General features: G+C 47.7%; 2 protein-coding genes across 7 annotated transcripts in view; both read right to left on the reverse strand.

Annotated features, from left to right (window-relative positions):
- The window catches only part of RBBP5 (RB binding protein 5, histone lysine methyltransferase complex subunit), a 38,587-nt gene extending 37,227 nt beyond the window's left edge, over nucleotides 1-1,360 (reverse strand). For 5 of the 6 annotated variants that reach the window (XM_065038344.1, XM_065038341.1, XM_065038346.1 and 2 more), the window contains exons 1-3: nucleotides 1,164-1,331; nucleotides 1,011-1,036; nucleotides 749-921 (exon numbers count right to left, since the gene is read on the reverse strand). In XM_065038344.1, coding sequence (XP_064894416.1) covers nucleotides 749-921; nucleotides 1,011-1,036; nucleotides 1,164-1,182 — 218 coding nt within the window. In that variant the 5' untranslated portion in view covers nucleotides 1,183-1,331. Of the gene's footprint in view, nucleotides 1-748; nucleotides 922-1,010; nucleotides 1,037-1,163 lie in introns of all 6 variants that reach the window. The other variant, XM_065038342.1, reaches the window with a different exon arrangement.
- A 174-nt stretch (nucleotides 1,361-1,534) lies between these two features.
- DSTYK (dual serine/threonine and tyrosine protein kinase) overlaps nucleotides 1,535-16,315 on the reverse strand; it is a 28,533-nt gene continuing 13,752 nt past the window's right edge. Inside the window, exons 4-13 of the mRNA XM_065038336.1 lie at nucleotides 13,361-13,635; nucleotides 12,918-13,001; nucleotides 10,653-10,829; nucleotides 10,246-10,375; nucleotides 9,374-9,530; nucleotides 8,595-8,727; nucleotides 8,316-8,429; nucleotides 7,721-7,835; nucleotides 6,018-6,152; nucleotides 1,535-5,040 (exon numbers count right to left, since the gene is read on the reverse strand). Coding sequence (XP_064894408.1) covers nucleotides 4,853-5,040; nucleotides 6,018-6,152; nucleotides 7,721-7,835; nucleotides 8,316-8,429; nucleotides 8,595-8,727; nucleotides 9,374-9,530; nucleotides 10,246-10,375; nucleotides 10,653-10,829; nucleotides 12,918-13,001; nucleotides 13,361-13,635 — 1,508 coding nt within the window. The 3' untranslated portion in view covers nucleotides 1,535-4,852. The remainder of the gene's footprint in view (nucleotides 5,041-6,017; nucleotides 6,153-7,720; nucleotides 7,836-8,315; nucleotides 8,430-8,594; nucleotides 8,728-9,373; nucleotides 9,531-10,245; nucleotides 10,376-10,652; nucleotides 10,830-12,917; nucleotides 13,002-13,360; nucleotides 13,636-16,315) is intronic.

Raw genomic sequence — 16,315 nt, forward strand, 5'->3', positions numbered from 1 at the left:
AACTATCCTAAAATTTAACTAGATATCCCGCAAGGGGCTGGCATTGCAGCAAGCAACACGCCCACGTGTTAAGAGCCATTTGGGTATCACAGAATCACAGAACGTCCTGAGCTGCAGGGACCCAGAAGGATCATGGAGTCCAACTGCTGTCCCTGCACAGGACACCCCACAGGTCACCCCGTGTGTCTGAGGACGGTGTCCAGTCTCTTTTTGAACACTGTCAGGTTGGGGCCGTGACACCTCCCTGGGGAGCCTGTTCAGTGTCCAGCACCTCTGGGTGAAGAACCTTTTCATCATGTCCCACTGACCCTCCCTGGCACATCTTCTGCCGTTCCCTGGGTCTGTCACTGATCACTAAAGAGAAGAGATCAGCATCTACCTCTCCTCCCCTTGTATCAAAGCACCTGATATTCAGTAAACACAGGAATGGTCAATTTCTAACAAAAATGAGAAGAGCCTTTCACAGCTGGCACATAAGCTGTGAGTTCAACTATGACTAAACAGCAGGGTCAGTTCTTCTGAGACAGAATGAGCCTCTTAGATTGGGTATTGGGAACAATTTCTTCCCCAAAGGGCTGTGGGGCATTGGAACAGGCTGCCCAGGGCAGTGCTGGAGTCACCATCCCTGGAGGGTTGGACAGACGGAGATGAGGTTCTCAGGACATGGGGCAGTGCCAGGGGTGGGGGAACAGTCGGATTCGATCTTGAGGGGCTCTTCCAAACGAAACAACTCTACGGTTCCTCTCACCACAGTGAGCAGACGGGGTGGATGTGAGCGCTGATGATTTTGGCGATGCCCCGGGTGAGGAAGTCCCAGATGACGATGCGCCCGTCGTTGCAGCCAACGGCCAGCAGCGTTCCCCAGCGGTTGAAGGTGCAAGTCAGGGCCATGCTGATACAGTCCAGCGTCCCGTCAGCCTCCTGCGGGGGAAGAGCGCAGCCCGCCGGCCGTCAGCCCGGCCCCGCCGGCTGCAGCGGGAGGGCCGGGGCGGGGTGGGGGGGGCGTTTACCTCAGGGTAGTTCTGGCCGAAGGATTCTGCAACAAAACGCGAAGACAACACTTGAGTCAGGCGCGCCCCCCGCCTCACCGCGCTGCCCCCCCGGCGCGGCGGCGGCTCCACACGAGCCCCGGCCCGGCCGCCCCCGCCCGGCCCCGCACGCACCGAGCAGCTCCAGGTTCATCGCGGCCGCCGTCCCGCTCCCTCAGTCCCCGTCGCCGAAGGACCCCGCCGGGGGCCTACGCCGCGCCGCGCCGCCGTTCGCCTGACGAACCCGCACTCCTCTCCTCCTCCGCCGCCGCGGCTCGCCGGCGGTCCACCGGTGGTTCAGCGGCACTTCCCGCCTCCGCTCCACCCCACCCACCGGGCCCAGCGCTGCTTCCTCCCCGCGCGGCAGCGGGGATGGGGAGCGCGGCGGGGCTCAGGCAGCGCGGCGGGCAGCCCGGCGCCTGCGCAGGGAGGGTTCCGGGCGGGCCCCGCGGCCGCTCGCCCGACGTTCCGGGAGAGGCGGCGGCAGCGACAAAGGCACCGAGAGCGACCGGTCACAGCAGCTTTATTGAGCGGCGCCCGGTAGGCGAAGGCTGAACTCACAGTCGCGTCTTTTACAACACACGGAGCGCAGGGGAGGGGGGTTAGTACCGCGCGGGTCAGATACAAAAAAACAATAGCAACAGGAATAATTCATAATAATAAAACGCAAGGGTTGAGCTCGGGCGTTCCGGTTATTGCACTTTCTCGTACGCGCTCGGGAAACTTGTGACATCTTTTTGGTCCAATACCCCCGGCCTGGCCCCGCTGCCCCGGCCGAGCATGTGAAGCCGCTCTCAGAACATTTAGTGCTATTTTATTACTACTTTTTTTAAGCCTCGAGGGCTGTTTGAAGCAGATAATGGGCCGCTTTTTACTGAAAAGGGCAATAGTGCTTTAGAGAAAAAAATATATATAAAATAAAAAAAGAGTGACTTGTGTAACTTATTTAAGCCAAGCTTAGTGGGTTCAGGGCAAGCAGAGGCTGCTCTCCTGCTCCCTAAAGAGACCACGGCTGATTTCCAGTCAGCAAACAAGGCGTTTAGTGTAAGTTTAATCCTCAGACTTAAGCCCAGGATCTGATCCAGAGGCACAGTGAGTGTCCTGAAGCCTCCAGCCCGTTCCTTATCCCGTATAGTGCGAGTGGGTTTTCTCCCAGCTCATCCCAGTCAGAGGAGGGGGAAGGAAAGGTTTAAAACTGGGCTGGGGATTGTGGAGTGCAGAGCAAGTTCTAACACCTAGACCGGAACCTCATGGTGCCAAACCTAAACCTTTCTAAACAAAGCTTTTATTCCCCAAATCATTTTAGGCCTGATCTCCCCTTTAAGCCTCCAGGAAGGGAGAAGTTCAGTCCTCCCTGTTCTGGGATTTATCTTGGTTTAAGTGGCAATGATCACAAGGCTTAGTTTGCATCCATATACAACAGAAGCCAGTTCACCACCTGGTTACAATGCACAGGTTATAACATAACATTAAAACACACTGTAACAAACATCTTCAGTAGATTGAGGCAATAAATGTCTGGAAGAAGAACAGACTGACTGCACCAGGCTCAGGGGTGTTTGAGTTTGGTCCCACTTTCACTTTACACTCTGTGGAATCTTTTAATAAAGCAATTATTCACCTCGTTTTCCTTGTTCTAATGGGGGGGTGAGGAGCATTAGGTTTAAAGATAAACAGGGTGTGTGAAATCTCTCAAAACAAGTTCAGTCTGGCAGACTTTATACCCAACGGGAAAGAAAAGAATGCGGAGAAGTAGCTGGACTGAGGTTGGGAAAACCTGCAGATCTACAATACCAAAACATGCAAAAAGACAAACCAAAGGGAAACGAGACATCAAGGTAGCTACAAATAACAATAAAAAAAATAAAGCATCAGCTAAGTGTCTGGAGCCGGCTACACAGGAAAAGCCATACAAGACATTTCTGGAATTACATATACAGAGATTTCTATTTTATTCATACATATATTATTTACACAAGCTACCTCCAGTAATTGCCAGAGACTGGCCTTGACTCTCCTAGTTTTAAATAAGGTTACGAACCACCACGCAGAGCAGAACAGAGTTAATACTGTTAGTGTCACTGGAGTGCGTGCGCCAAGGCAGCGAAACGCTTCCCGTTCTCATTCGGGACAAGGTTGTGTTTGTCTGCACGGGTGGTTCTTGGCTGCTGCGCTTTGAGCTGGGGGGGCTGCGTCTGCAGAGAACCCTTCTGTTCACGCCATCACAGACCACAAACGCCCACGCTTGTGGGTAAGTAAAAAAGTCTTTATATATATATATTATATATAATATATATATAAAAGCGCATTAATTCTGTTTATTGCACAAAGAAAGGAAGATTTAAGCTAAACTAATACTGCAGGGTTATGTATCCCTTTCCTTTGTTCAAGCTGTTTAACAGGCAGACTAGCAGTTGTAATTTTGCTGTGTACGAGCCAATAAATTCCACACACCTGCGCTGCTCGGGATGCAGCACGGCAGCTCCCAGGGAACCACCAGCTCTGCGTGACCATCCCCTGCAGCTGGAGGAACAGTAAACCCAGGGAGAACTTGCCAACTCATGTAGTAAACAAGGTGCATTTTCTGTCTCAGCCTCCACCCACAGGTAACGTTACATTAAGATCAACCGACTTCACCCCTGAAATGCAAAAGGGGCGAGGGTTTTATTTCCAGAAGCGCCCGCCCCTTCCTTGCGAAGGAATCCCCTCCCCTCCCGTTTTTGATTCTTAACACAGCCAGATTAGAGAATTCAGAGTGAACGATCAGATGAACGGACGCAGCCACAACACACAGCTACTGAAGAACAAATGACCTGTTTTCCCTCGAGTTGCTCTCACCAAGCACGTGACTTTAAAAAAGCTGAAGAAACCTTATTTTTTTAAAAAAATCCATCTGTCGCAGTTCGCACAATTTAAAACTGTTATTGCCTTTACAACTAATCCAAACCCCAAGTTTAATTAAAAATGAATTGGCATTTTCCCCATGGACAGTCATTAGTTGTAATGACTTTGGTTCGGTTTTACAATGTGTCACCTCTGAGAAGTCTTCCATTTTACCAGAAGACCATAAAAGAAAGGTCGGGTTTCTTCAGACGTTCAACTATCATGAAGCAAAATGACTAGAAAAAAAGAGCTTGTTTACAGAAGAGGTGAAGGGTACACAAGAGATAAATAGCTTATAACTGGGGGTGTTTGCACTGCAGTGGAACAGTGGATAAACCCCTTTAGGTAAAACATGGAAGCTTTGCTCCTGTCAATGTAAACATTTGGAGTGTCGCAAGAAGCTCAGCCAGATGCTCTCAGCTTCTAAACACTTTCTAGCCTAGAGCCTCCGCCTTCTCTCCAGCCACACTGAAATTGGTGCCAATCGAGAAGCGATTGGGATAGTGACGTGTGGACCAAAGGCCACCTATGGCCATCAGTTAATAGGAAGATCTTTTACTTTACTGAGTAAAGACTGTTGGGATCGACTCCTAGCAACACAGACGCTACCTGGAACACGCAAGATGCTTTTCTTGGATGAGTGTTTGGGTGGGATCGGCAAAAATCCCCTTTTAGTTTAAGGGTGGGGATTTTTCTATCCTATTTGCACAACTCCGTAATAAAAGCTGCAGCGGGGTAACTAGCATCAGTGGGGTGTACCGGGGGAGATTTCTCTGGCCGCTATTCAAGGTGGAACATCCCCGAGGTCTCACCTCTGTGAGCAATCTTCTGGTGGCTATTACCTGTCCCACTCACGTTAGCCACAAAGAGCTACATGTGAAGAAGCCATCTGCAGAGTTCGGGGTTCCGAATTCTCCCACAATTAAAAATTCTTCCGTGCTTCAAGTTGAGTCATCCAAGCCTTTGTTGGGGTGCTCAGAGCTTGACTTGCAGAGCCTGTCCATGATCCCCTGCAGCATCGGTTGGACAATCCCCAAGAGAGGACGCTGGGAGGAGTCCCCATCCCAACAGGCTTCCATCAGCTGCCAGCATTCCTCATCAAACACCGGGAGACGCTCCGGGCGAACCCCTGGGAAACGGAGAAGGATGTGGTTACCATCAGCGGACCTCAAAAACTTTGATGTGCATTATTTTGGAGCAGGCTGAAGTGACCAGAGTAGACTGTCTGGGGTCTAATGCTCTTGATAGAGGTTTACATGTCACCATCTTTGGGAGCGTTGCTGGAGTCACTCAGGAGATCAAGCATGCTCCCAACACCTTTAGTTTCACTAGAGCCTCCTCTTTGCAACTATCTGGGAGCAAAATGAAGACCCTCCCCTATAAGAAAATAGGTCCTCCCACACCCACTCACAATGGTGCCTTTGGGAGCAAGTTCAACACAAGAACAAGCAGCGAGCGCAGCTTTCTGACCAAAGACTCGCTCAGCTGAGTTAATCTATTTCACATGAGAAGGGGAGAGATTAAACAGGAAGGAACTAGGGACACAAAGCATTCTGATACCATAGGAGTAAACCACCACTAAACACAGCACTACACTAAACCTACACAGGTGTAAGAGTAAGTTTATATTTTAGGCGAAAAACTACCGGTGTGTTTTACTCAACATCCAGCCCAGCAGCAGCAGCTTCCCCGGCATTTTGCGTATGAAGCGCTTGAACGTACAGATCCCCACAGCCTCCAGAAATGGCAGGGGATTAAACATTCCTTAGGAGATCATGCCCGGCTGGTTCTGTGATCTGCTTTACATCACAAGCATTGGACTATTTTGCATGGTTTAGCTCCAGCACAGCTCCTGCGACACCACGGCAAGGAGGTGGTTAACTTCAAGCTTATTTCTTTATTCCCTACTAATTTTAGTTAGACTTTCAGCAGAACATGTCCACGTTTAACTAGGTAAGTGTTACTCTTTAAACCGTCACTGAAGCAATACAACTTGTATTTTTACCTTTCATTTCCAAGAGGATAAAAAAAGGCTTTCCTAATCTCTCCTCAAATTTTACTCAAGCGTAAGGTAGCAACCAAGAGTTCAAAACAAGCCATTTATACCTCTCCTAACATTGTTCCACAGGTGATCTTTGCTTGCACATCTCTCAAAAGCCTCTGGTAACTTCACATGTCCCGAACAAATGTACCAAAAGAGAATGCCAAATGCATAAACATCCACCGAGTTGTCGTACTTCCCTGTGACAAAAAACACACTTGGTCAGCAAGGCAAACAGCATCTTCATCACAGAATCACAGAATGGACTGGGTTGGAAAAGACCTCAGAGATCATCCAGTCCAACCCTTGGCCCAACTCCAGTCCGTTTACTAGATCATGGCACTAAGTGCCACGTCCAATCTCAGTTTAAAAACCTCCAGGGCCGGTGAGTCCAGCACCTCCCTGGGCAGCCATTCCAATGCCGGACTCTGTAAAGAATTTCTTTCTAATATCCAGCCTAAATTTCCCCTGGTAGAGTTTAAGCCCATGCCCCCTTGTCCTATTGCTGACTGCCTGGGAGAAGAGACCAATCCCACCTGGCTAGAACTGCCCTTCAGGTAGTTCTGGAGAGTGCTGAGCTCAGCTCTAAGCCTCCTCTTCTCCAGACTGAACAAGCCCAGCTCCCTCAGCCTCTCCCCATAGGGCTTGTGCTCAAGTCCCTTCCCCAGTCTTGTTGCTCTTCTCTGGACCCGCTCCAGCACTTCAATCTCTTTCCTGAGCTGAGGGGCCCAGAACTGAACACAATACTCCAGGTGTGGCCTCCCCAATGCAGAGCACAGGGGAAGGATCACTGCCCTCATCCTGCTGACTACGCTAGTTTGGACACAGGACAGGACACCATTGGCCTTCTTGGCCACCTGGGCACACTGTTGGCTCATGTTGAGCTTCCTGTCCATTAGTCCCCCAGGTCCCTTTCTGTCTGACTGCTCTCCAGCCACTCTGCACCCAGCCCGGAGCGCTGCAGGGGGTGGTTGTGGCCAAAGTGCAGCACCCATGGCTGAAATCCGAACAGTCTGAGGATTAATTTGTGTTCCGCTTCCTCAAATGAAAACTAGAACTTCGTTGCCAGAAGGCAAGATTTGTGTGAAGCTTAGTAACACATCACCAAAGGTCACGGGATGAAAGTTTGATTCCCAGAGGATTTACACACTTCACCTGTACCAGCATTTCCCAAGCTGAGGTTCAGAGATGCTGCAGTACAGGTGCATCTCAGACTTAACCACCAACATTTCGTTGCATAATATTTGATAAATTAAACACAAATAGGATTGCTGCAATTTGATTTTATCTCAGATAGACCAAGAGGATTCTGGTAAATGTGTTACAGACCTTTAAGTGCTACTGGAAGATGCTCACTCAAGAAAAACACCCACCAGAGTTCACACCACAGTGAATTTGAACACATGCCACATGTAAGTACCACTTTGAAAACACCTTACTTGCTATCTATACAAAAAAATGGGATCCTTTCTGAAGTATGTGCCTATGAAAGCTAAATATTTTCAGCTTCATAACTAATGATTTAACCTTCCAATTGCAAGAGTATTAATCACTTCAAAGCTTATGAATCCTCTTTCAATTAACCAAAGATTTAAGACTGAGACTCAAAATACAGAAAAAATACACACTCTGCATTCTAAGCAGGCAGTCTTGTTAATTCTTTTAATGATTTTTTCACTCATAAGTGAGCTGAGACATTAATTCAGAGTCGTGGCCTTCAAAATGGAAGGCAGAGCGAGACAGCAGCGGATTGAATGGACGAACATACCTGTGAAGAGCTCAGGAGCCATATGAATAGGTGTGCCCACAATACTGCCCGACATCATGGCCTCTGGTTTGCAGAACCCCAAGTCAGTGATTTTGGCTCGATTCCTTTTGTCAAGCTGTAGGAGAATTCACACACAGGCAGCTGATAACCACACTTGTCCGGTTTTGTATTGCATTTGAATATTAAGGTTTCAAAACCTGTTTATATTTGAAGAGTTGGGCACTTGTTCTTAAGTAAACTTCTCCGATTACTTGGCTGCTCGTGGACATTTACCCAGTTAAGCTCAGTAACAAGACGTGCCTTCACTTGTCTTCTACATAGAGGGTGTGGTTGGGGTTTGAGAGAACTGGGAACTGGAAACACGACTTGTAGCTCCAGCTCCCAACCTTCCAGAGAAGTGACTCTACAGCTCCCTGGGCTTTCTGCCTGAAAATGACTTAGGGAAACCTCACTGCAAGGCTCCTTGCGGCTAAAACCCCAAGTTCAAACATCCTGAATGAAGAAAGCTATTATTTCACTTACATTGTGCTTCTCCCTCTCACTAAAAAGGCCTCATAAAACCTCAGGATTAGCCAGATACACAAGTTTTCCTTACCAAGACATTTTTAAGTTTGATATCCCGGTGCACAAGTCCTTGGCTGTGAAGATAACGGATTCCTTCAACTACATCCAAGGCAATCTGTAATCGTGTTTCTAATTCTAGCCCAGCCTGAAGAATAAACACACACAGATTTAATTCCTACAAGTGGGAAGTTCCTTTTGCAACACTGAAAACAAAGCATTTCTGGCTTTATTTTACATATTAATAGATATCTAGGTATCGATTCTTTTAAGGCATACAAAAATGTACATACTGCACATGGATTATTGTTACCTTTAGTCCAGTATAGAGGTCTCTGTGCAACCGTTCCATGATCAGTAAGACTGCAATGCTGGAGCCTCCTCCGTAGCCATAATCTATCACAGAACCGTGGAGATGTACGAGCCGCTCGTGTGTCTGCAGAGACCTAAAGGAAGTTCAGCACAGAGAGCCGGTCACTTATATCCTTCTCCCCAGGCCAGGCCCCACTTTATAAAGGAAAAGTGCTCAACAGCTGCCGCTTTATAACAGTAAGATGCACCTACACCATGTGCCGCACAGTAAAAATTCACAGCACCCCGTGGTTCTGGGGTTGATAACAATATACAGCTGTCTGATCCAGTTAAACTCAAGAAAGCGTATTAAAGGTTGTAGTACCAAAGAAATACTGTGTTATTTCGGCTGTCTGTACTGCAGCACCTGCCTGCAGCTGTTGACTGAAAACCAGCTGTTTTCTGCAGTGCAGATCCATCATTTCCTTCTGTGAAGTCAGGCAGGACAAAGATTAGGAAAGGAGGGATGATTCAACACCAGAAATCAGGGAAGAAGAACTGTGTGCTATCACACTCTAATTCTAATTTACTCTGCAAAATAGCAAGTGCCTGAACAGCACAGACACCAGAGAACCAGATTAAAAGAGGAAGGAGCGTGTCTGCCCACCATTCTGTGCCTGTTGTGATTTTGCAGTGGCACTGGCAAGCCGAACTACAGCAGGCAAGGTTCTGCCTATAGCATTTGCAGCAGTGAAGTTAAGGAGATCCACAAGGAACGAGAGATGCGCTTACTACACACACCTCATATAGTGAAACTCAAGTGCAAGGTCATTCCAGTGCTTCTCATCTGGAGGAACAACGGATTTCAGCGCACAGGGGAAATGCCCTCCCCAGCTGTCACACAGATAGACCACACCGTACTGTCCTCGGCCCAGCTCACGGCCCAGCTTTGGTTTGCCTGTAAGGCACAACATAAATAGTCAGACGTTAAAACGTGTTTATTAGTTCCCGTACGCTATCAGGCTGGCAGCCCAGAGCTTCCCACAGGCCAAGGTTCTCAGAATGTGTCTGATGGAGGCTCACTGAGTGAAAAGCAAAACACCCCTCCTACTTCTTTACACCCACAGAATCCCAGAATGTCAGGGACTGGAAGGGCCCTGGAAAGCTCATCCAGTGCAATCCCCCCATGGAGCAGGAACACCCAGATGAGGTTACACAGGAAGGTGTCCAGGCGGGTTGGAATGTCTGCACAGAAGGAGACTCCACAACCCCCTGGGCAGCCTGGGCCAGGCTCTGCCACCCTCACCAGGAACAAGTTTCTTCTCAAAATTAAATGGAACCTCCTGTGTTCCAGTTTGCACCCATTGCCCCTTGTCCTGTCACTGGTTGTCACCGAGAAGAGCCTGGCTCCATCCTCCTGACACTCCCCCTTTCCATATTGATCCCCATGAACGAGTCCCCCCTCAGTTTCCTCTTGTCCAGCTCCAGAGCCCCAGCTCCCTCAGCCTTTCCTCACACGGGAGATGCTCCACTCCCTTCAGCATCTTGGTGGCTGCGCTGGACTCTCTCCAGCAGTTCCCTGTCCTGCTGGAACTGAGGGGCCACAGTTGGACACTAAACCCACTTCAGAAGGAGGGAGCAGAATATAACACAACATCCAGCACAGCACTCACCATGCAACAGCACATCCTGGAGGGACCTGCTCTCCAGTGAGAGTCGTGCCAGCCGAGGAGCGTGATCCTTCCGCACCTTCAGCCACAGGTCTTCTGTTTTCTCCAGCCTGCCAGAATGGCCATCTTCTAACTACGAGAGATATCAGAGACACTGTAATGCTGCCTGCTGTGAAGCCTTGGAGTCATGAGGGTTCTTGCACAACTGAGGAGAGATCCTACTTTAAGCACGCCTGGTTTAAAAATGGGACTTTGTATCAGGACGCTCAATCAGCTTTGCCACCTCTGCCTACAGAACAGCAGCATTAACTGCATGACCTGCTCATTTAGCTATCTCTGCAATTAAAAATCCTGTCTCTGCAAGCACCAATGTACAAAACAAGTCCTCCCTGACAGCTCCACACACTTGCCTGTCGCAGAGAAGCTGCAAAAGCCTCATGGGAACTGTTGAGCCTGGTCCGGAACTGGCTGCAAATGCTCTTGGCCAACTTGGATGCGCTGAGGCTCTCAATGGCATCCTGAGCGACTTTCCTTTTCCAGTCACTGGTGATGGCAGGTGGGCTGACCCACGTAATCCTCTGGATGATCTAGGAAAACGGGAAATAGAATTAAGGCACTAACACAAAAAGAAAGGATCAGTCAATTTACTGAGGCTGCTTGGAATAACGCACCATCATCTGCACATAGAATTCGGCTCAATAATTACCTATAGCAACTACAAACAATTTAGAGGTATCGATCACAATATTGTGCACACACACTAACAGGTTTGAATTTTGTGACCATCTGCTGAGTTCATTCCTGCAAGCCAAGCATCCTCTCACATCTGACCAACAACACACGTGGTGAGACAGCCAGTGCGTGGAAAACCTCACGGTTGTGACACCTGTCGAGGGCTGCGTCACTACCGTGTCCCCTTGCAGTAAACGGTGACTCAGTTGGTCAATTTTAGTCACCTGTTCTGCCTGCCTCTCCTTGCAAATGCGCCCCTCTCACTTATGGGACACGCAAAATGTATCAGTAACCGTGGCTGCCATAGCAATAAGTCTAAACCTGGGCCTCTTCTGGGTGCCGCTGCTACCGTTATCAGCTCCGGAGCGAAAAGCGTCTGAAAAAACATGCAGCTAAATTCAGAAAAGTGCAGTTACTTAGAAGAACTTAGCTGAAGTGTTAATTGAAAGAGACGCACTAAAAATAAATGATTGCTGGAGAAGATAGCTGATTACTTGCTACATTTCTACCCTTCCCGGGTGGTGAACTTGTCCATCTCTACTCTACTGGCTGACAATACCCATCAAGATACTCAAGAACATGGTGATCCACCCAGAAAACAGGAAGAGTGTCAGACGACAGACAGAACACCTTTACGCATTGGAGAAGCTGTCAGTAAGTGGCTGCCCACAGCAATCTTTCCCACTGGAACTGTTTTACCTCTGGCCCAGAATTCACTGATAACCCAGAAGCAGCAACTGGAATTTCATGCCCATTTTCATGCAGAGATGAAGCTGAGATAATTCATGAAGATAACATTTTGTTTAAGTTCGACACTCAAAATATTGAGCAGCAGAGCAGGGATTGTACTAGCCAAACCAATTCTCAATTTTTATATTCGTAGCTACACAAGATGCGTATCATCTTCAATAGCCAACGACTCACAACTCGGAACACAAAACAAATGTATCAATGCCACTCCTGTTAAATTCACTACAAGAGAGCTGGTCTTGTTTAAAACAAAACCAGGACAGTCAGGAAAACCTCCTGTCGAGAGCTGTGTTGGTCCCCTGGCTGGGGCTGTTCCTGAGCAGGAACGGAGCGAGTGCCCCTCCATGAGCAGATCTTAAGACAGCTTTGAATTCCGCATCAAAGCCCCCAGAGAACAGGCTGCTCTCAGCTTGTAGCCTGAAAGAACAGACTCAGGAAGGGGGATGTTCCTAAGCTGGCAAGAGCTACAGTTCAACGACTTTTTCCAGGCGGACATGCTGTCAAGGTACGGAAATCCCAAGTGTGGGTATGAACCACTTTAATTGCTTGGTCATTAAGACACCCTGCTCCACCCTTTATTAGAAGCCACAGAAATCCATCTGCTGCACACCCAGTTTGGATCCGTCTCCCAGGCTGGAGGAATCAGAAGGTTTATTACCACTCAGTCCGCACTTGTGCTTATTTGGGAAAAAACTTGTGTTTCTCTCACCCATCCATATTGAATCTCAATGGGGAGAGGGCAGTAAAGGTCAAAGCAGGAACTTCAGAAAAACCAATGCTTTAACAGAGCCAAATTTCAAACAAAGACCTGAGGAAACTGGATCTGCACTGGCGGGAAAGGAGTCAATTGACCTGAATCAATATACATTGCAAAACAAACAAGCAAAAAACCCCATAAGAAACTCCCAAATAACCAACCAGTCACCCAAAGCATGAAGAGCAAGAGCTTCAAAGTGTTGACCATCATTCCCCTTTGCTGTTTTGGTACAGAAAGAAAGCACTAAAGAGGTATTTTCCCCAGAAATAAACTATACACACAGCCTTAGAGCTGAGCGGGCAAGCAACGGCTTTCCAACATGTGTCCAAAGTCAAAATTGAGACGGCAGCTGCAAGTATTCACCTTATTCTTTGCGCAGAAAACATTTCTCTGTACAGCGACGCACGCTAGAAATAAATGATAATGTCACCCATACCTGTTTGATCTGCTCCCACAGCATCCTGGTCACCGTTGAGCCAGAGTGGAAAGTGACTTCAACATGATAAGCTGCGTTTAATATCTGGAAAGCAGGGGAAAGATGGCAAGATGAGAACTTTGCAAGCTATAGTCACTGTAAAATTGAGCAGACCTTGAAAATGAAAAATAAGGACACTATATGGGATATTCCATAATTTGGTTATATTTATTGTATTAAGGACATGGGTGTTTCTAGGCTGTCATTGGGTTATTTGGCACAGATTTAGGAAAAATAAGTACTGGGTCTTTAAGTGACTGTTGCTCAGTTCTAGCACCTCCCTCAAAGACACCAGAGCTGCATTCCCCTAATTTCACTGAGCATCTCAGTCTCCTCCCGCCTTGTTGGATCAGGATAAAGGCCATTATGAAGAATATTCTAGACAGCCATTGAAGTCGCCATACCTGTTTGAGATAATTGCTTGTGATGTGGACAGAAACATCCTTTGACTTCTCCAAGCTCCTTGTAGGATGTACTGAAACCTCCCAAGACTCCTCCAGGCTCTTCAGACATCTCTCCAGCGTCCCCACAAAGCTCTCGCGCAGATAGTCCACCGAACTAATTAACTTGTTGGCAACCGCTTGGTTTAATCGAGAAATAATCAGTTCCTGAATTTGCTTGATGCAACACTTGATGTCTTTGGAACTAACGGGTTCCCCGTTCTCAGGAATGATGATATCTGCACAAAAAAAGAATAAAGGCATCTTTTGTACTCAATGTGTCACTCTTGCAGCAATGGCCACCAAGAGCTGCTTGGAGCGTTTTGCAAAGGAGCTGCAGCTCCTGCTCCAAACGCTCTTTTGCTCCTTCAGAGATTCCTTACTTTAAATGCAGATGTTCTACTGGGAAGCCAATGGTGTTTCTAAGTCATACAAAGAAAGCCAAGAATAACAGCACAACCCACCCACACCGATTGCCGCAATTTTTGCCAGTCTGCACATCCAATGCTACAGCGCCGGTTTTACAGAGGTCCAAAACCAGCCCTACAGACCTTGAGTAACGCAGTATTCTGCGACAGAAAGTACAAAAGCACTAGAGTAGCTCCAGGAATGCACAGCTGCTACTCCAGGTTGCAGTGAAGTCAAAATACCACATCTTACCACTTGGTACTTTTAAACAAACCCTGAGCAATCGCTGCTCACGCGCTGTAACCACTCTGAGTAGCACCATGTTACCACCAGGAGCTGAAGACCTTGGCTCTGGACTTTGGCCAGCAAGAGCCCAGCCTAATTAAAACCGATCCAGCCATCAGCAGATGGCATTAGCTCCTCAAAATAACCCCTTCCTTCTCATAGGATACTACCTCAAATGCCGATACTCAACAAGATGCTGCACTCTAAGTGATATTCATTGCCAAACGTACTCAGGATCCTGAACTTGGGCACTACAGTGTTCCAGATCTGTGTAGTGTGGGACAGACAGAATACAGGAATTATTACCTGTCCTGACAAAGAAGCAATAGCAGCCCTAAACAGGGATAATTCACACACTTACTATACTGTTAGCATATTTTTTTGGGTTGTTTTGCAGCATGCGAATAGGTTATGTTGCAATTAAGCTCTTTTTGAGGACTACATTTTATACAGGCACTACAAAGCAAGCATTTCAAGACATCGGAAAAATCCATTTCCCACCTGCAGAAGTAAAGAAATCCAGATCCTAACCTGCAGGACTAAACATAATCCATCATTTCTCCTCTTTGTCCCAGGGGATAACACACCAGTTTGAAATTGGGAGGAATCAGTCACGTGAAACAAAATTATACAGTTTTGGCCTCTCTTGTGTCTTAGAAGAGCACTGAATTCACAAAAAATTATTTCTATTAAACCAGTTATTTCTGATTTCATTTTAAATAGCAAAATCTTTCCCCATCAGCCCAGTGAGCTGCATTTGCTTAGGAGATAAATGATCACAGTATCACAGTATGTTTGGGATTGGAAGGGACCTCAAAAGATCATCTAGTCCAACCCCCCTGCTGAAGCAGGAACACCTGGGTGAGGTCGCACAGGAAGGTGTCCAGGCGGGTTGGAATGTCTGCACAGAAGGAGACTCCACAACCCCCTGGGCAGCCTGGGCCAGGCTCTGCCACCCTCACCAGGAACAAGTTTCTTCTCATATTTAAGCGGAACCTCTTGTGTTCCAGCTTGATCCCATTACCCCTTGTCCTATCATTGTTTGTCACCGAGAAGAGCCTGGCTCCATCCTCGTGGCACTCACCCTTTATATATTTATAAACATTAATGAGGTCCCCCCTTAGTCTCCTCTTCTCCAAACTAAAGAGCCCCAGCTCCCTCAGCCTTTCTTCATAAGGGAGATGCTCCACTCCCTTAATCATCTTCGTTGCCCTACGCTGGACTCTCTCCAGTAGTTCCCTGTCCTGCTGGAACTGAGGGGCCCAGAACTGGACACAATATTCCAAATGTGGTCTCACCAGGGCGGAGTAGAGGGGAAGGAGAACCTCTCTCGATCTACTGACCACCCCCCTTCTAATACACCCCAAGATGCCATTGGCCTTCCTGGCCACAAGGGCCCAGTGCTGGCTCATGGTCACCCTGTTGTCCACCAGGACCCCCAGGTCCCTTTCCTCTACACTGCTCTCTAATATGTAATTTCCCAACCTATACTGGAACCTGGGGTTGTTCCTGCCCAGATGCAGGACTCTACACTTTCCCTTGTTAAATTTCATTAGGTTATTCCCCACCCAACTCTCCAGCCTGTCCAGGTCGATTGTTATGGCAAAGAGATTGTTATGATTGTTATGGCAAAGAGAAAAGAGCTGTGGAGGATCAACCTACAAGTCTTCACTTGGATGTTTCCGACAGACGCCGTATGTGCGTGTTCCTGGAAGTTCTGGTGCTGGAAGATGCAGCGAGAATTCCCACATTTCCCCAAAACACACACCAAACGCCAAGTGTTGGCTTCAGGAGCACAATATGTTGTGTTGAAACCTTACCTACCCAGAGGGGTTTCACTTTAGGAGGTTCTGTAGCCAAGTCTTATGAAAACCTCTCTCAGACAAAGAAATCAAGCAGAAAGTACAACTTGAGCCTTCAGCGCTAAAACTCCACCAGCTTCTTTTCTTAGGACAGGTTTATTCCCAAGTCTCAACACGTCCACTGAGGCAAAGTTGAAAGAGTTTATTTTCTCCTTTGGCAGAACAGGGAATTAAAGCAGAGGAGTACATGGGGGGGAAAAGGCTGATTTAGAAGAACTATGTTCAGGCCTCTCATTTAAGGCCAGTGCTTTTTACCCAGAAAAATGTTTTGTCTATTGCTTCTGAATTTTCTTGCAAAGTCCCTTGTCTACCCTGCCATTCAACCGGCAAATATTCCCCCATCACTCCCCTTTAAAACCCTTAA

The sequence above is a fragment of the Columba livia genome, chromosome 22, assembly GCF_036013475.1.
Source record: "Columba livia isolate bColLiv1 breed racing homer chromosome 22, bColLiv1.pat.W.v2, whole genome shotgun sequence".
Lineage (NCBI taxonomy): Eukaryota > Metazoa > Chordata > Aves > Columbiformes > Columbidae > Columba > Columba livia.